A 20,848-nucleotide genomic window follows, 5' to 3' on the forward strand; every position below is an offset into this window, starting at 1 on the left:
AAAACATTTTTATTACTTATAATAAATTTTATAGAATAATATAAAATCTAAATCATATTTATTAGTAAAAAACTAGTTTAGATTGGATTGCTAATGGGTGTGAAAAGCTAGGATAGATTTGATAAGCGCAAGAGAGACAAATTAGATTTTTATTAAAACTTGGGATAATTATTGTATATAGAGTTAACTGTCATTTTCGTCCCTGTGGTTTAATAAAAATGTCACTTCAATCTAAAAAACAAATCTGCGCCAGTTCCGTTATCTACATTTTTGAAACGTGCCTCTTCGGTCCAAAAAGATAACGTCTTGCGCCAGTTCCGTCCTCAACGTTTTTAACGGCGCATTATCTTTTTAGACTAAAATGGCACGTTTCAAAAATGTTAAGGACGGAACTACAGCAGATTTTTTTGGACTGAAGTGTCACTTTCCACCAAACCACAGGGACGAAAATAGCAGTCAACTCTTGTATATATGTTGTAGCTTTCTAGAGCACCCATAATAACAAAAAAAATCTAAGAAATACCCCAAAACCGTGCCTAATAAGTTGCGAAATCTAAAGAAAAAAATTATTCTTCAAAAACACTGTAAACTTACTCGATAAGAAAACCAAAAACACTTACCACCTCCAAAACAAGTCCTCAAAAATGAAACCCATAATAATGAAAATCTCCTAAGGTGTCAAAAAATGGTCAAAGCCATTCTCTTTGTGATTAAAAGGTGGTGATAATGTGACGATATTTTTAAATGTTTTTGGTTTCCTTATTTAGTAAACATGTGTACATTTGTAATTCTTGCAACTAATAAAGAAAAACACTGTAACACGTACAAATTCAGACTCTGCGCTCTAATGTAAGTATTCATATGTGGTAGTATTTTTTGTCCCTAACTCGAATCAACCTTTGTATAGGTGATGGTGAGTTTTTGTTCGGACCAACATTCGGATGGTAGGGTAAGTTTTGTCCAGACCAACGTTGCAGTAACATGTGTAGAAACTTCAATCATATAAATAATTACAAACCTACTTCAAAATGTTTACTAGATATCAATCAAAATTTTATCTGTAGAAACACATGAAAAGCCTTCTTGTCCCATAACATGTGTAGAAACTTCAATCATATAACATCTACACAACCTTCATAATGCCTCCATTCTGATTAGTTACAGATTCATTTCATCCTCTGAATTTCCCACAACTTCATCCTCAGCAACACTCCCAACAAAATCATCACTATTATTTTCATTTTCGCCATCTATGTATGCTTGAGAGCTCACAACTTGACCTATCAAGTTCTTGTGCTTCAAGTTACCTGTCAAAATAGTTAAGTAATGTCTTAATTATGACACAATATTCAATATCCTTGAGTTAAAGAATAAAAATAGGGAGTTGAGCAAGACTTGACGGGTATATATTAAAGCATAACCAAGCCTATAACCGATGTTACAATTTATAGATTTTCACAACTAATCGGTTTCGAATAAAAACAGTTTGGTTATCACGAAACATTTTGTTAATAAATCTAGCGACTGTAACGGCTACACGGTCAGCCGTTCTTTACTTCTTCACCATTCATCTTTTTAATTTTGGGCTAAAGCAAAAGGCAACAGGTCTGTTAATTTATAAAAAAAGGAAGGAGGGTGCATGCAATAATACATTTATCAAAAAATTATAACAAAACTTTTCTGACATATAATGTAATATTTATAAAAACTATATAGGTTGGTTTCAATGGTGGGACCGTTGGGTTATTTCGCTTATTGATATAAATACAACCACAATATTGTTATAAATAAACCATAATCGAATCATGGGTTTCTCAATTGGTTCCATTATTTCGTTTTGGTTTCGGTTATGGTTCGGTGTTTCAGTTTTCCAGCAGACCAATATATTACATACCCATCGAGAAGGTGCATCCACTTGATGAAGTGTGAAGAAGAGCCTTAACACGGAATAGAAACCGTTCGAGAGATCTCTTGGTAGCAGGAATTCTACTAGTGATGCTGGTTTGTTTCAATCCCTTTCAATATACAAAAGTTAACAAAAATAATAAGATATTGGATAAACTTCCATAAATGGTTAATTAGTGATCGAAAACTAGAAATAAACAATTTGATGATAAAACTACAAAAATCAAAATATACCTTCGCTTCTGAACATAAAGTTTGTAGTGTTCTTGTCCCGAACTGGAAGTCTTTAAACTGAAAAAAAAAAACTCAAAAACCTCAATAGCATTAAAATTTTAAACCACTATTTTAATTTGTATCACTTTGTATACAGAATGAAGGCTACACTACCAGTTGAATGATGAGCTGTTTGTGGTCCTGAAACTTGGAATCTAGAAACTCAAAAACTGCACAACGCTCAAATTTCAGTAAACCCATAAAACATACGTATTTGAGGCTTATTTTATATCCGATGGATCAAAAGCATTAAATAAAAACTCTGGAGTGTATTATTTAATGCATAAACCTCCCAAATCATTTTATTCAACATATTAAATGAAACAGATCATATATGTTTTTGTAATGACATTCGACGCACTGATTCATTATGAACGTATATCAATTTTAAACCAACCCGTCCAGTTTTGATGTGTTGAACCCGCCGATTTTGACACATCTAGATACTAGTAGACATAAGTTACAAAGTGCCACATGTCAATGTTTACCTTTTAGGAAGGAATCAACATACTTCCCACCATACTTGACAGTCATTGTGCGAACTGTGACCTACATTAAAATTTACAGCAGGGTTGCATAACCTAAAGCAGTGATTAGGGGTGTTCATGGCCAGTTTTGACTAATATTTTGAGCTGAACCGCTGAAAAAACAGAAAACTAAACCCGCCTAGTTAGTTGAGTTGGCCCAACCCGACCAAAACGATTTGGTTTGTCGGTTTGTAGTTAGTGTAAGATTATGAAAGACTGAACGATTATTATTGAATGAGCACGTTACAATATATAGGGATTACGAGTAACTCTAGAAACTTAACCGAACCCGTGGGCCCATAGTCTAATAGTTAGTACCTGTTTTTTTTTTTCAAAATCGCCAAGTTTGTGTTTAATTTTTAAAAAGGATAAAGTTAAATACTATACATATCAGTGTTGTAAAAATCACGACTAGTCAGCGATTAATCGTTAGTCGGCCATCTACGAGTAATTTTCAGTTAGTTAGTCAGTTAATCGGTAGTCGGACCAAAACGCCAGTCAATTTCCGGCGACTTTCTGGGTAGTGGCTTCTTTTCCTTTTTTACCTTTTTTTAACTAAATTACAATTTTCATCCTCCAACTTATAGTAATTTATTAAAATTGACCTAACCTATTACATGTTAGTCATCAAGATGTTGTAAATATAGCGTTTTAGGTAGTACATATAGACTATCTATATATTAAATCATAAATAAAACTATATATATGTATATAATTTTGAAATATTACATACAAAATTCCAATCTGATTGATTCCGATTAATCCTGATTACTCCCAATTAATCGCTAGTCGGTACTCCACAGGCCGCCTAGTGCCTAGCGAGTTCTACAACATAGATACATATGCATAACTCCATAATCCAAATATTAAATCGAACTAATAATAGAGGTAAACGTCCGGTTACAAAATCGATTCTAAGTTCTAAACCGTGAACCGAATCGTAAGTCACAAACCGGCCAAACCAACTGTTTTTATTCAGTTTGAGCGGGTCAATTTTGACGATTTGTGAACACCCCTAGCTGTAATAATGAAACAAGTAGTGCTTTTCACATACCTTGTCATGAGTCTTGCAAATATTTATCAAGCACACAACTACATTTACAGATCGATGTAGCTTCTCCATAAGTATCTGGACCGCTGCTGGTTGAGGAGTAGCTCTTGATTTATTTATTTGAACAGCTTCTTTAACCTAACGTAAGATGTTAAAATTGTTAAATGTCACAGCTTCTTATGTATGTATGGCTTATGAAATGTGATAAAAAATGCCTTACAAGTTTGCCAAGTATAACGAGGTTCTGCTCATGCTGCAAAGCAACAATACTTTATAAGCAAGCCAAATCAGAAACATTTAAAATATCATAAATAATCAAAGACAAGAGAAGATGCGTACCAACTCTTTGTACCAAACGGAAAAAGTTGAGGAACAAAGAGTGGTAAAACCGTGGCTATAATCCTCTGCTGTTGTTCTGCTAGAAAGAGATACCTATAACCAAAACAAACCATAAATGGACCTGCTTTCGAAAATTATTGATTATATCTAAAAAATATTATTACAGTGAGAATCTAGATCTTTAAATAAAAAAAATGAGTAAAATGCCACTTTCGTCCCTAAGGTTTGGCCAGTTTTGCGACTTTCATCCAAAGGTTTGTTTTTCTGCATCTGGATCCAAAATGTTTGAAATCTTGCAATTTTCATCCAGCTCGTTAACTCCATCCATTTTTCTCTGTTAAGCCAGGGGTATTTTCTTCTTTTTCCATGCTTGTTTTTGTTTAGTAAGGGTTTTTTGAATACTTGTAGGTTATGCTAAATGCTTGTACATACTGCCCTTTAAGTTAACAAAAAAGACGGAAATACCCCTGACTTAACAAAGAAGAATGGATGGAGTTAATGAGCTGGATAAAAATGGCAAGATTTCAAACCTTTTGGATCCAGATGCGGAAACACAAACATTTGGACGAAAGTTGCAAAACTGGCCAAATCTCAGGGACGAAAATGGTATTTTACTCAAAAAAATTAGGAGGTTGTATTGCCCCATTTGACCCGCTTGAAATGAAAAAAAAAATAACCCAACTTTCGACTTATTCATAAGTAAATGGTACTCACCGTAGGCAAAATAGAGCATGCAAGTTCATCCAAAGATTGAGAAGTAGACTCGCAATTTTCCAAGTAAATATGAACGATCTTCTGCACCATTTCTCCCTGCAACACAGAAACATCAGGACCATAAAAAGCTATATAGATAATAACATATTAACATTAATTGAAAGCATGAGATCTAAATAATTCAAAAAGGAACATAAGAGATTTACTTTCCCCTTCCAACCGTTTTCAATGTCATGCCAATCATGACTCAGTACTTTGTGAGCGGAAGAACACAGTTTGTTGCGCGAAGTGACAAGTAGTTCTTGAGCGACAGCCGTTTTATGTTTCGTAGTTCCCTCCAGTGGCTTGTCAATGACTTTTTGGAGAGATATAACTACAGACTCCAACGTTACTACCACTTCTGAAGCAAGCATAAATGAGAAACAGAGTGCTGCAAAATAGATGATCAGTCAAATAACAATTAAGACCCAAGTTTTTTTTGAGGTACATAGAATAGCGTGTCAAATACGATTTTCTAATTTACAGTATATCTTCAATGATCTGATTTCTTAATAGAATAATTTATAACGTTTTACGCACACTTTGACACGTTTGACCCGTTTTCTTTGACCATACCTGTATCCAGAACCGATTCTAGGAACTCAAAGACACCACCATATAGACAAAATACGTCTCCTGTTGATGACAGAGACTGTATGCCTCCAATATCATTGACTTTTTTGAGCTGGAAAGACTTAAGCAGATCCAAGAGAGAAGATTGTTTTGACAGTATAAGATCTGGGCAGGTCAGCATCTGTGCTGGATCCAAACGGGATAGAGCAGAAAAAGAAGATAAAATGAAGAACAAAAACTAATAATGAAAATGCCATAGCTTCAAAGCTGATAAAAAGCTGTAAATGCATACTGGTAGACATGGCCATTTCGACCCACTTGCCTAAAAAGGGTCAATATGGGTTGTCTTAATTTCTAATGGGCCAAACAGATAAAAAAACTTCTAAAATAGATTGAAGGTCCAAATGGGTTTGAAAACATCCAATCTGAATCACTTCACTAAAAAAAATAAGATTATTCTTTTAACCAATATGGCTTTTGTAACCATTCAACCCATTATGTACTCATAAAATATAAAATGGGCACGTCAGCCCAACAGAACCGGCCCATTTAGATCCGTATTAAAAATAATTAGCCATTTTGACATGTTACTAAATCCGCACGACTAGGGCTGTAATCAAGTCAAGTCGAGCCAGATTGAGCTCAAACTTTAACGAGCCAGCTCGGCTCAGCTCGGCTCGTTTATTTTATCGAGCTAAAGAGTCGAGCTCAAGCTCGACTGATAAAATAAATGTCTGAGCCAGCTTGAGCCAAATCGAGCCGGCTCGTTAACTTTTTTCATTAATTTTTTATTTTCATAATTTTTTTACAAATATTGAAAACATAAAATAATACACATATATCTCTATGTATTATTTTTATTTTTCTAATATTTTAAAAACCGGAAGGCGTTTTCAAAGTATTATATGTCATTTTCAAATGTTATTGACTAATTAAAAATAAAAAATGTTAACACTTCAACCCCCTCCCACATTTTTTTGTTTTCATACATTTAAAATTAAAATTAATCTATATAAAATAAAATTATTTGAGCCAGCTCACGAGCCGAGCCAAGCCGGCGCGTTTACAACCGAGCTTTTTCCGAGCAAGCCGCGAGCTATTTGGACACCCCTACGCCCGACCCACCTGTTTTGCCACCTCTACATATAGTAGGCTGAAGAAGAGAGGAGGGCAGTAGATACCTTGCTGAAGCAAAATAGCGTCTCTTTGACAACTAAACTCGAGACAGAAGGTACAGAAAGCACCACGTTAGTTATTTCTGGATTACCAGCCATAGAAGATTGGTCGCTCCAGTGTGTTTGACATGATTCAGACCCTAAAAATATTTTGTGAAAGCAAAAAACTTTAAATCCATACTGAACTTCTTTCAGTTATTTAATGTTAGAATCTTACCGTGTTCAAGTAAAGATATAGCAGAATCCAGGTGTCTCCTCAAAGTCACAAACAATGTCTGAATCTTGTTTACAAATTCAACTGTTGTTATTCCACTTAAACCAAGAGGAGTGCTCAACGATCTGAATGATGTTGGTTTTGGACTAAAATATTCTAGCTTGCTATTTAGATCGCGTAGGAGGTAAAGGTAAACAGGCAGCTAGAATACAAAATAAACAAGAAAATTAAAAATACAGATGCAATACATTAAGTGGCAACATGTTTAAGAGCTTTAATCATATATATAAGAACATACCTCACACGTAGGATCTGCACAACAAGAATCGTTATCCTGCATTCAAGAAACAAGCACATGAGACAGTTTGAACGTATTATTTAGTCACGTACTTGATGAGCCACAGGAACCAAAATTATAAGTTCACAATGTTGGACATTAATGGACTGTATTCGCATGTAGGTGAATATGGAAGGACCGTATTTACGTGTAGGTAAGTATGGAGGGTCTAAGTTGACATGTTGGTTAAACTTAGATAGTTTCCTAACTACATTATGATTGTAATATGGCAATGTCTTTGTTAATGCATATTTGCGTGGCCGTTACTGTGTGAATAGGGTAGATCGAGAAAATAGGATAGATTGAGTCTGTACTTAATACGTAGTTATAAGTGTGTTTAAACGTATGGAACAGTCAAACGTATGAGAGGCACGTTTGACTAAGTGCCAAACGATTAAATGTGTCAAAAGTATGAGACAGACGTTTGAACATATCAAATGAATGAGCCATAAGTTTGAAGCTCCCAAACGTATGGGTCATGACCTATAAATAGAAGTGTCATGCTTTTGAACAAAAAACGTTTTTCATTTTTGGAGAAATCACAAAGATGTAAACACTTTTGGTATTGAATGCAATTGTGCCAACTCATTCTTATCATGTTATTCTCACCGAATTTGTTTATCTATCCACAAAACTTTCATCTTGAACTGTATACAAACACTAAATGTTAGGTTTTACAATCCGTAACACGTAATTTTGATCTATATAAACCGGGTTAGGGTTTGACATTGTAATTAAGTTTTTAAAAAGTTTTTTTATAAGAAACGTCTGGAAGCTAGCCAAATTACTGTTTTCATTTCTTTGTTATTGATTCCTATCTTGACGCAATTCCAGGCCGGTGACATAATAATCAAACAAAATAGAGCATATATGATGATCATTAAATGGAAATAGAGAACTGACCTTTGAATACGACAAAATTGAGAAACAATCAACCAAAAGAGGTCTAAATCTGTATCTTTGAGCTTCTAAAAGCTTAGCAATTTCAGAAATCTCGATATCAGTATCTATAGATCCATTAGAGTTGGTAGTAGAACATGTTGCTGCCTCAGGTTGACTGACTTTAGAGGACGGGCCAGTAGAACTTTCATTTGCAACATCACTACTTATTGCACCTGCTTTCTTCCATGTTTCGATAATTGTAAGCTGAGTGGTATTGTTTCCTTGAGTGCCAGAATTTTTCGATGGCTTTGTGGACTTTTTATTATTTTTTCGGTTGATTTGAGAAGAATCTTGATTAGCTCTCATTTGCTCTGTGTTCTTTTCGATACGAGTAGGCTGACCTGGCGAAGAAGCTGACGAGAGCTCAGGCAAGGATAGAGGACACTCTTTGAGTATATTATTTAACAAGCTCTCAAGGAATCTGCATCATAAGATAACTTCTAATTAACTCTTAATATAAAAAGGATATGATATACATGATAAAACAAAACAAAACAAAATGTCACTCATGTCATTAAATTTCCACAGCACAAATGACATGGATAAATTACATACGGTATCATCAGTAAAATTTTAATGTCATTTTTTATGCGTAAAACATTAGTTACATTCGGTAAGTTATAAGTGCTTCAAAGAGCAAAGTTTAAGCATTAGGAGGAAAGTAGGGCTGTAATCGAGCCAAGCCAGGTTGAGCTCAAGCTCGAACTCAAACTTAAAAGAGCCAGCTCGGCTCGGCTCGTTTATTTAAACAAGCTGAAAATTCAAGCTCGAGCTCGGCTCGTAAAATGTTCGAGCCAGCTCGAGCCAAATCAAGCCGGCTCATTAACTTTTTTTACTTTTTTTTATTTTTTAACAAGTATTAATAACATAAAAACAAAAATTACACATATATCTATATGGGGTAAGGATAGTGTAAAAAGGGCCTAAAGTGTGAGAAGTGTAAGAAGTGTATTATAACACTATATATAATACTATATAACACCATATAAACACCGTATAACAATATGTAACACCATATAATACCATATAACACTATGTAACACTATATATCATTATATAACAAATATAACACTATACATCTATCAAAGACATGCTATCAGACAACCTATAGTGTTATATTTGTTATATAATGATATATAGTGTTACATAGTGTTATATGGTATTATATGGTGTTACATATTGTTATACGGTGTTTATATGGTGTTATATAGTATTATATATAGTGTTATAATACACTTCTCACACTTCTTACACTTTGAGCACTTTTTACAGGATCCTCTACCTATCTATATGTAATATTTTTATATTTTAATATTTTAAAAACAGAAAGGCATAAGAAAAGTATTATATGTTTAATTTTAGTTTATTTTCTCATATTTTTATAAGTTATTGATTAATTAAACTTAAAACGTTAACACTTCAACCCCTCACATTTTTTATTTTAATACATTTAAAATAAAAATTAATCTATATAAAATAAAATAATTCGAGCCGGCTCGCGAGCTCACGAGCCGAACCAGGCCTAGCTCGAGCTCGGCTCGTTTACAAATCGAGCCGAGCTGACTCGTTTACAACCGAGCTTTTTTCGAATTTTTTTACAAGCGAGCCACGAGCTTTTTGAACACCCCTAGAGCAAAGTTTCAGCATGAGTTAGAACACCTTTTGTTTACATGTGAAGATTTATTTCAACTTACACAAGGTTTTTTAAGCGTTTTGAGATCTTGGTAACCATATCCTCCTTTGTAGCTTGACTTATGCAGTCAAATCTTCCAGCAACTTGTGTACCAAAGGCATTAAGCTGATTGTGATGAATAAATAATATCATTTAGGCGAATATAATATAATCCATCATCATGCTTTGATATTAACTTTATTTGCCAAACTGACCATCATACTTGTATAACAACAATTCAATTAACCATGAAGTCAAAGGCCGGTTTTCTTGTGAGAGCAAACACACATAGAAATGACCTTAATACTTTCTGACTTTTTGTAATACGTTGACTTTTATGGCTTTGTAACTATTTACAAAGAAAAAACAAATAAGTTAGTCGCCATATCAGACCTAATAGTGAAGTATGATGGTCAATTTTGATATAATTCGATCAATGACGTTAAACATTATAACTTACTAGTTCTCTGATCCAATTAATTGCATAATAAAGAGAGAGGCAGACAACATGTTTCTGCTTTTTATTTAGTGACTGCCAAGATTCCGTGATGAACTGCATAATCAATGGCAAGAAGATGTTAGTAATTTGCCTGTAGTGCATATCAGATTAAACAAAGGAAAGGAGAGATGTATTAGCTATCTTCATCATAGAACAAAGAAATTTCAAAGATACCAGAAGGACCGGCTAGTAACAAAAAAAAAACATTTTGCATTCAGATGAGCGTATTAATTTCTAAAAATGAGTCAATTTCATCTTGACTAGTAAGTGGTAAACTGTTCGTCATAAAATCATGATTAATGCATGTTGAAGACATTTGCAGATCTTGACAAATTGTACATAATAGAATTGAGCAACCAAAAAAAGTTTATATGTGATAGTTATACATTTTTGGTCGTAACAATCTTTTCCAGATTTAAATACTAATTTGCATACTTAAACTACATTTACTAAGCAATGTATTATTTTACATACGCAAAACATGAGTGTTTATTTTTAATACACGAAAACTGTAATGGAAAAAAGGTTATCGCTGCAAAAGACAAAACCAATATTATAAAAGTAAATTGAATTACTAATGGATATGTAAAACAGCAGCTTGTAGGACTAGAACTCAGGTCTTCTGCATTAGCTAAGCATCTTCAAGTCAAAACCATTGTCTTTTGTTGAAAAAATATTTCAGTAGTTATACAAGTTTAACTTTGTAATGACGTGGATGCTCATTTTCAGCCTTTCATTTAAAGATGATATTATATGGTTGCGTTGAAAAGTTCATTCAAATATTCCCTTTGCAGCTATTTGAGAAAAAGGCAGCAACCAATTTTCAACAAAGAAAAAGTTGCATATATGTATGTATATATATAGGCTTCAGATCAAGAGACCCCCCCCCCCCCGAGTTGTGAGAACTTAAGAGAACTCCGACTTCCCGTGCAAGTTTTGGCACCATTATTTGCACACGCATAAATGAAAATGTTACAAACTCAGATGTAAAAAGAATCCCAGCGGTGTTTCAGGCTTTTTACACCATTGTCAAAAGCTGCTGACATCAGCATTTACACCCACTGTAAGGGTTTTTTTACGGTGGTGTAAATCAACACATCAACCGTACCCAGTAAATCCCACAAATAGCAAAGCTATTGGTAGGGTCTGGCTGGGGAGGGTGAGATGTAGGCACACCTTACCTCTATCCATAGGGATAGAGAGGTTGCTTCCAGAGCGACCCCCAGCTCCACAAGACAAGTAGTAGACAAGCTAGAACTTACAAAAAAAAGGTCTATAAACAGAGAGCTACATAACAAAAGAAATGGTGGTGAGGTAACATAGTGAAATGCAGCATATGCATGGTTTTAAAAAACGTTTGAGGCGTGCGCCTCAAGGCGCAATAAGGCGCAGGGTCTGGCGCTTTTACGCTGCTCGCCTTGTGTGATCCCAGGAAGCGCCAAAAAAGCGCATATTTTGATGATTTTTTGTGGGTTTTTTGGCCAAAAAAGCGCGCCTCATGTACCTTAAGCGTTTGGCTGCATAAACATGTTGTACCTTGGCTGCTTTGACTTGTACATGATGCTTAAAACCAACAGCAGAAAAAAAAAATGAAATGGTGCAAAAACTGCCGCACGCGTGCCTGGTTTTTCGGAGCTGCAGTCGTGTGGGCACGCACGAGTTCAAGCAAATGCCAGCTGAGAAAATCATTTGTTGCACCCCCCCCCCCCTGCGCGCAGGTAGGACTTGTGGTAAAACATGTCATAAAGCTACAATGGAGTAGTAAATGCTTTACCTTATAAACAACCACTCACTTTGTCCCCACACCGATGTGGGACAAAGTATTTATAAAAAAAAAATTTATATGGACTCTAGATATGAATATAAATATATATATATATATGCATGATATTATAAATTAACTGCATAGATGGGATATATAAAAAAAATTATATAAACATCTTGCGCTTCGGGTACGAAAAGCCCACCGCTTTTGCGCTTTGCGCTTCGCGCCTCAATTTTAGACCTCGTCGCTTTTGTGCGCCTCTCGCTTTTTAAAACCAAGGGCGCGCCTCGAGGTGAAACAGCCAAAAAACGAGTCTGAGGCGCGCCTCATGGTGTTTTTAATGTATATGCGCCTCAGAGGGCTGAGGCGCTAAGAAAGCTGCGCCTCAGGGGATTTTGATAGTTGTTTTTGACTTTTTGTGTCAATTTCAAGCATTTCATGTTTTTTAAGTGTGTTTTTGATGATTTTGATGAATCTGATGATGAAATTAGTTAGTATTATTATTTTTATAATATATATAATTTTTATATTTATTTATTAATACCGCCTCGGCCTTACGCCTCGTTTCGCCTCGGGGCTTACGCCTCGTGAGGCGAAGGGAAAACGCCTAGAAACTCGTTTCCGTTCTTTTAACCTTGAGCATATGTGTAATCAGAAGACCACACATGAAAAACACAAACAATGAAAAAACAACAAAAACTATCTTTTTTTTTTGGAAAAACTGATTTTTTTTGGATTTTTGGTAGAAATATTTTATGAAAAAATCTTCGTTTTGACCGAGTTCTCTAAGTTCTCTCAACTCGTAGGAGTTTTTATTTTACCCTAACCCTATGTGTGTGTGTGTGCAGAAGTTAACCTTGGAAGAAGGAAGATGTATGGGACAGCCAAGAAGTGCATCTATTCCTCCTAAAGATCCCTGATTTCCCAACCTCTCCATCTGAATAAAGTTATATATCAGACACAAAAAATAAATCATGCAGAAATAAGATTAACAAAGATTTTTTTTCTTTAAATGCACCTACCACAGAAAGTAAACGAAAGTTAGCAGGAAGAGTTTGTAGTGATGTTGACCTGCACAGTACAAATCTTGTGATCCTTGATAAGCAGATGCATAGAAATAAACTGCCATACGATGTGATATACACTCCTTGTTTTGATGACTTTATAAACATAAACATGTGATACTCCTATGTTCATAAACATGCGATACACATCATTGGGTATTCAAAATACATAAACTTAAAGATAGGTTGTAATTTGTGTGTTTTAAATTGAGCTTATGATCACTGAAAAAGACTACATTTTTACGAAGCTTATAAATACATATTTTATAGGCCAAGCCTAGGTTTTAATGTTTTATAAAAGAATTTAAGATTTAGAAAAGAACAGTGTAATGAAATTGACTTATAAAGGCAAAGTTAAAAATGGTTACTAAAACAAATTTATAAAATCAGAGTTGTTTTTATAGAAATAGAAACATGCCCAAAATACTCAAAATTATCTCCCATGAAATGATCAACTTTGGTGCTTTCTTATATGTTAATTCTCAATGAAATGGTTTGAGAAAATGCTTGAAAAACTAAAAGAAAGACCAAAGGACAAAATAAAAATCGAAAGTGCTAGCAAAAGAACATTCGAACCATGTGAATGATCATGGTTCGTTTTTTACATTTTAAAAGTTGACTTTTCACTATATTTAAGCAAGTATTCTTCCACATTTGACCTCTACTCTTGCACATATATCCAGAGTTCTTCACGTATATTTTAAACACTTATTGAATTTTTACTATATTTAGACAAGTCATATATAAAGTGATCTCTGATCTTTAAACACTTTCCATGTAAAAAAGATGTCATAGACTTGCAATAAAAGAAGTGTTGGAGGTTCTTCACGTAATATTTTGACTTATGAGCGCTCACCCCTACCAACATTGTGAGATTTGTAGAAGGTAATTACTACCATTACTAGTGATAAGAAGATATAATCATGGCGGTGGTAATCAATACCAAAGATTAGTGAGACGAGATTGGTGATCCCTACCAACTTAGTGAGAAGTGAAAAAGCGATTCGTGTTTTGTTAGTAAGAAGTTGTAAAGGTGATCTCTAACTGCTGAAAGAAAATGCATCTATAGTTAATTAAGTTTTTTTTTCAAGCACCAAGCTTTTATAGGAAAAGAGTAAACTTCTTTCATTTGCTGTGTACATGAACTTAGTTTCCATAGACAAAAATTCACTAAAACTTTTAAGCTTCCGCTACATTCATATACTACTTTAAACTTTTCTTAGTACATACGGTAACTTATAGTGACAACTGACAAGCTCTCTCTATAATAACAAAGGTTTATATGAATAGCCTCAATATTTTTTTCTCAAGTCCCAATTGTATTACTTTATTGAGGTTTGACTGTATCTAGGTTATTCTAAAAAATAAAGATCATAAATATCACCTCCAAAGGTTAGAGTTTTGACATTAAAGTGGCAAAAATAGTTCCTATATTGACATGTCTTAAAAGATAAAAATTAAACTTACCTTGATGAGGAAGAAGCCAGTGGCAATATGTTCATGCATATTGGAGATATATCTCCATCCAAGTTCATCCATAGCTCCCCTGCATAACACATATATAATACACATAAAAGTTGGTTGCTGGAACCCATTTGTTTGTTGGCTTGTTGCCAATAAAAGCACATCCAGGTGACTCACCTTCAAGGCCACAATACAAGTCAGAAACAGGCAGTTTCCCACTTTCCAAATCAGATAGAAACATAGATTCAAATTCTCCTACAAGTTGGCCAACCCTGCACATAATAGTACTAGATTTTGAATACAATATATCTTTTAAAAAGGTGTTGGCATGAATTAAGAATAGCATTGATTTGTCACCATATAATATAACTCACCGTTCCATAATTGCTGGATGTAGAGGTTTTGAATCAAGAATAGCAGATAGTTCATCATAAAAGAGGATTAATGATATCGGCAACTGTTGGCATGAATCTAGGGATGTTCTCAGTAGTTCTAGCGCCTCCTCATAGTTCAACTTCTACACATTTTGACCAACATATATACATTAAAAATCACCTCTAGTGATAAATTAGTGTTATAAGTTAAACTTGTTTTCCCTTACTTGTGATGAAGAAGAACAAGACACCTCATCTGTGTTTCCAAAATGGGACAATATTTTTAAGGTTCCAATTAGACCCATTTTCTTGTACTTGAATTCTGGATTACTAACCTGCCATTTTATACAGTTACATCGAACTTTTGCCAGATAATGTATATTAATAATAATATAAAATAAAATATTAAGTTTGGAAGCAGGTTTATATAACTAACTATACCTGCTTCCTTACGATCATGAAAAGTTCAGCTGCAATAGATGATCCAAATGAATCAGTATTAGACCGTGCAGACCGTGATAGAAGGCAGAAAACATCATATACCTGCGATACGGAAATCCAGGTGAATAAGCTAGTGGTTATGTAAAAGATAAACTGTTGGAAAACATATTTGTAACCTTATGCAGGTTTTCAGTGCTGAACCCTTCCATGTAATCTAATATACCTACATATTATATAAATTAACATGTAAGGTAAAATTCAACATTGATGCAAAACAGCAAAAGTGGAAACCAAATTACACAAAATAAGAAAGTAAGGTATACCGGTTATGTAAGAACAAATTGGAATTAGTTCTTGAGAGTATTTAGAGGCTAGCATGACCATAGCATCTAAAGCTGAGCTGACTTCATATGTAATGCCGGAGCCCACATGGGTGACCAATGACCCTAAGACCTACAAACAACCACAAGCAGGTTACTTTCTTTCCTTCTAGAAACAAGAGCATATGTCTAAACGAAGTACAGTACTTGCATCTTACTTCCTGTCTTGAGTAAGTATCGGGAAACCCCTCAAATAGATACTTATACATCTGAATGCCAAATTTGCTTACTTTCTGTTCTTTGCAAGCCAATAAGTATTCCGCAAATTGCAAAAATGAGCAAAAGTGATCCTAAAAAGGAACATAGGACACAAAATGAGCCCCGGTTTGTTTCAAAAAGAAAGATAGTGACCTGCTATATTTTCAAATTCTATGCGGTTAATATCGGTGATACCGGTAATCGGTCCCCATGTAAAATATCGGTGTCAAATATCAATCAGAATATCGGTACCAATATTATCGGCAATATTGACCAATACTTGACCGATACATCACCATTTTTTCCCGATATCAGTACCTTTCTTCTTAGTTCTACCATTCGTCTTTCTTTTCTTCTTGTTGCTATTGCTGCTATTAGTATTTTGAGTCTTAATTGTTAGTGTTAAATGTGTGTTTTAAGTCTTAATCAGTTCCTACTTGCTAAAATTGTTACAAGTTGCAAAATGTTAATTTGTTAATGGTAGGAGAGTATACTGAATTTTTAGTGTTAAATTGCCATATACACAAATTTTGCATGATGTTAAAATTACCGATATCCCACCGCGATAACCGATATTTCAAATATCGGTCCTTGACCAATATCCAATTTTTACAGCATTAAGTGCTTAGTTTACAAAAGCCCTAATTTCATGCATATGGATGTAATTGACACCATACCTTTACCAATTCCTTGTTACCCAATAAGCATTGCTCAAACAAAACATCAAGAATAGAGCCTTCAATGATTTTCTTCTTTAGTACCTTTTCAACACTCTTTTGCATAGATTCACAGTTTTTATAAATAAGCATCAATAACCAGACGTCAATCACCTTATGATCTTGTGGTTTGTCAACGTACTGAAGTTCGCTTAGTATCTCCTGGCATAGAATCTGCAAGCATTGACATGCAGAAGAAACCATTATTTAACTTTAGAATAAAACTTTTAAGTTCTACTAGTATTTCAAGTACATTTTTAAAACGAAAACTAGACCCCAGAGCATCAAGAACTGAAGCTTCCGCATTATCCACAACTGATTTCCCCTTAAGTTTATTATGTTGAGTTGAACGCGTATCAAAGACTCCAACAAGCTTGTATTGTTCCCTAAATTGTGTAATTATTCTTCGAGCATTTGCCGGTGTTGCGGACAGAAGTAGAAACCTGAGTAGGTATGGCAACTTCTCCGCTTCAATCGTTCGAATACATGATAGTGCTATCGTTGTAACCTTCAAGAAATCAAATACAACTTTTATTAACAATTATAAACTTGTGTTCATATGTGTAATGTGTGTATTTGCATGTAAATCAAATTACCTTATCTTGTAACATATCATCCAAATTAAGACTAGAGAAGCAATCGATAACAGCAACTGCGGCAGTTGAATCATCTTGCAACACCTTCTCAAGTGAATCAACCACAGTCTTATTGTTAGTGTCACCCATAACCTCGGGCAACGATCCAATGATCTCTTTCTTCAAGTGAGGTGGACAAATCGATAACACTTGGAACAAATTCTCCGTAAACGCTTCACAATCCACTAGAAAATCGAGCCACCGGAACTGGTTTAGTATCAGTCTAGCTATGTCTTCATCCAAACGTGAAGTGGAGGATGAAGAGTGACCACAGTTATCGTTATCAAAATACTCTGGAAGCTTCTCAATCAACATGTTTTGAAGATCTAATTGTATTGAAGGAACCAGCAAGAGCACCCTGGCTAAGCTCTCACTTCGTCCGTTACCAGAATTATCGCGATTGGAAGGTAATAAGACCCTACAAGTATAAATTTATAACTTCACAACATTATGACTAAAATGCTGCTTATGTACAGAATTCAAGAGGTAGATATTCAAATTTGTGTATCTGCTTGTAAACATAAACCCTAGAATTTCCGTATCAACTTTCGCTTAAGATTAGGTGTTCGCTGTTATATGATTGATTGCGAAGTGAATGATAACAAAACTAACTAACCCGCACCCTGCGGAAAATCGTTTGGATACTGTATTCAACAGATAGATATTCAAAGTCGCGTATCTGTTTGTAAACAAAAACCCTAAAACTTCCTATTCAACTTTCGCTTAAAATTTGGGTTTGTTATACATGATCAAATGCGAAGTGAATGATAACGAACTAACCAACTGCAGAAATCGTTTGGATACTGAATCCAACACATAGATATTCAAAATTGTGTATCTGTTTGTAAACATAAACCCTATAACTTCCTATTCAACTTTCTCTTGAGACTAGGTGTTAGCTATATAAGTTCAAATGCAAAGTGAATGATAACGAACTACCCTGCAAAAATCGTTCAGATACTGAATTCAACACGTAGATATTCAAAATCGTGTATCGGTTTGTAAACATAAACCCTAGAACTTCCTATTCAACTTTCGCTCAAAATGAGGTGTTCACTGTATATGATTGATTGCGAAGTGAATGATAATAAACTAACCTGCAAAAATCGTTGAAATACTAACTTCAGCAGCTAGACATTCAAAAGTGCGCATCTGTTTGTAAACAAGAACCCTAGAACTTCCTATTCAACTTAAGATTAGGTGTTCGCTGTATATGACCGAATGCAAACTAACTAACTTGCAAAATCGTTTGGATACTGAATTCAACAGGTAGATATTCAAAAAGGTGTGTATCTGTTTGTAAACAAAAACCTTAAAACTTCCGGTTCACATTTAGCTTAAGATTAGGGTTAGCTATACAAAGTGAAAGATCACGAACTAAGTAGCCTGCAAAAGGCGTTTGGGTACTGAATCCAACACGTAGATATTCAAAATTGCGTATCTTTTTGTAAACAAAAACCCTAGAACTTCCTATTCAACTTACACTTAAGATTAGAACAACAACAACAACAACAACCATACCCAGTATAATCCCGCCTATAGTTGAACTATTGGTGGGGTTTAGGGAGGGTGGGATGTAGGCAAGTCTTACCTCCATCCCAAAGGATAGAGAAGTTGCTTCCAGTGAGACCCCCAACTCCAAAAAACCATGTCTAGACATAACAATCAAATAAAACACACATAGGCAAATAACACTTCATACAGACACACGTGCAAGCGATAAGACGCATAAAACATTTAAAAAACTAAGATCCTAAGTTGAGAATCAAAACAAAAATCAGGCTCTCCTCTTAAAAGTCCTTAACCTTAATTCTACGTCTCCACAAACTCCTATCCTCGACCATGTCCTCAGAAAGGCGCAGGTCTAGCAAATTCTGCCTAATACGTTCCTCCCAAGTCAGTTTTGGTCTACCTCTAACCCTCTTTCCCTCAACAGCGATAGCTTCCACGGCTCTAAATGTGGCCGTTGTCTGTCTCATCCTGACATGCCCAAACCAACTCAGTCTCCCGTCACTTAAGATTAGGTGTTTGCTATATGTGACTGAATACAAAGTGAATAATAACTAAGTTAGTAACCTGCAAAAATCATTTGGATACTGAATTCAGCACCTATACATTCAAAATTTAGCATCTATTTTTAAACAAAACCCTAGAACTTCCTATTCAACTTCCACTCAAACTTAGAGCTCACTACACATAACCAAACACAAACTGAACAATAACAAACTAACTAACCTGGAAAAACCGTTTAAAAACTAAATCCAACACCTAGACATTCAGAATTACGCATCTATTTCTAAACATAAACCCTAGATCTTCCTATTCTACTTTCGCTTAAAAATAGGGCTCACTATAGGTAACCGAACAATAACAAACTAACCTCCTCAAATCATTGCGGCTATCAATATAAGCACCAAATCCAGCCAAAAACTTCGACCGAAGAACAGGATCTAACAAAAACCGACTCTGAAGACGGTGGCGGAGCTTGTGTACGTCAGCAGGGAGGCACGGGGGACCGGAGGTGTTGATTAACGTGCATCCGGCGTCTGCGAGGATCGAGACCAATTGATCAATTGAGGTTGTTACGGATTGCGACGGAGGTTGAGACGGAGGTGGTGGTGCGGTGGTGGTGGTGACGGTGGGTTTGGGGATTTTGGAAGGGTGGGAGAACGGAGAAACGAAGGGTTTGGATGGTCGTTTGTTACGAAACGACATCGCTCTGTGTGATGAAATGTTGAAGTACGGGGATTGGTGGTGACTGGTGAAGGAGGAGTCTGAACTTTGAAGGTTTAGACGGGATACGGGAAAACAAAATTGGCGCCAAAATTTGGGAGTGTTTTTACAATTGGATTATCTCCGGCTCTCACCCGAGCATCTCAAGCACTCGCTAGTGGGCTGGGTCTAGAAATTTCGGACCCAGATCAGGTTACGTAGATATAATACTATGTTATAACCCCGTGTATTACACGGGTTGAATAAATAATTTTATATACTAAATGATAAAACAATATATCTTTAAAAACTTTTTTTATTACAGAAGTTGAATAAATATAATTTTATATCTTAAATAATAAAAAGTTATATCTATAAGGACAGTATTGTACATGTTGAATAAATGTAATTTTATATACAAAATAAAAAAGTTATATCTTTAAAACTACGGGTATTACACGAGTTGAATAAATGTAATATTGTTTACCAAATAATAAAATAATACATCTTTTAAAAAAACCTCATTTATTACACGGGTTGAATAAATGTAATTTTATATACCAAATAATAAAAAAAAATTATATCTTTAAAAATATGCGTATTACACGGTTTGAATAAATGTAAATTTCTGTACTAAATAATAAAAAATATATATCCTTAAAAAACCTCGTGTATTGTACGATTTTTTTTCTAACCTTTTTGGCCCCTAACATCTTTTTTTTAACCCTTTTGGCCCCTAACATTTAATGGATGGGGTTAGTGTTAGGGGCCAAAAGGGTTAGAAAAGAAGACGTTGGGGCTTAGATGTTAAAAAAAATTTGGGCTAAAAGGGTAAAAGT

General features: G+C 34.8%; 1 protein-coding gene across 5 annotated transcripts; it reads right to left on the reverse strand.

The window, feature by feature from the left end:
- Positions 1–1,003: 1,003 nt before the first annotated feature.
- On the reverse strand, positions 1,004–20,194 carry LOC110886670 (Fanconi anemia group D2 protein). Of its 5 annotated transcripts, none has more exons than XM_022134507.2 (31): positions 19,678–20,191; positions 17,259–17,715; positions 16,916–17,170; positions 16,624–16,836; positions 15,907–16,038; positions 15,692–15,821; positions 15,545–15,591; positions 15,369–15,470; positions 15,155–15,262; positions 14,928–15,067; positions 14,731–14,825; positions 14,557–14,635; positions 13,048–13,096; positions 12,882–12,962; positions 10,222–10,314; positions 9,784–9,887; positions 8,051–8,510; positions 7,109–7,144; positions 6,814–7,012; positions 6,603–6,736; positions 5,425–5,602; positions 5,016–5,239; positions 4,810–4,905; positions 4,096–4,188; positions 3,977–4,009; positions 3,760–3,894; positions 2,667–2,727; positions 2,293–2,348; positions 2,140–2,196; positions 1,895–2,015; positions 1,004–1,307 (listed from the first exon to the last, which is right to left on the reverse strand). In XM_022134507.2, exons 1-31 carry the CDS (start codon positions 20,010–20,012, stop codon positions 1,159–1,161), a joined length of 4,452 nt encoding a protein of 1,483 aa, XP_021990199.1. In that variant the 5' UTR covers positions 20,013–20,191; the 3' UTR covers positions 1,004–1,158. The 5 variants fall into 5 exon arrangements, 4 of the variants coding, with proteins under 4 accessions (XP_021990199.1, XP_021990198.1, XP_035831452.1 ...); XM_022134506.2 differs by having other exon boundaries at positions 14,928–15,070; XR_004863247.1 differs by lacking the exons at positions 1,004–1,307; positions 2,293–2,348 and having other exon boundaries at positions 1,935–2,015; positions 14,928–15,070; positions 19,678–20,193.
- Between the last annotated feature and the right edge of the window lie 654 nt (positions 20,195–20,848).

The sequence above is a fragment of the Helianthus annuus genome, chromosome 7, assembly GCF_002127325.2.
Source record: "Helianthus annuus cultivar XRQ/B chromosome 7, HanXRQr2.0-SUNRISE, whole genome shotgun sequence".
Classification (NCBI taxonomy): domain Eukaryota; kingdom Viridiplantae; phylum Streptophyta; class Magnoliopsida; order Asterales; family Asteraceae; genus Helianthus; species Helianthus annuus.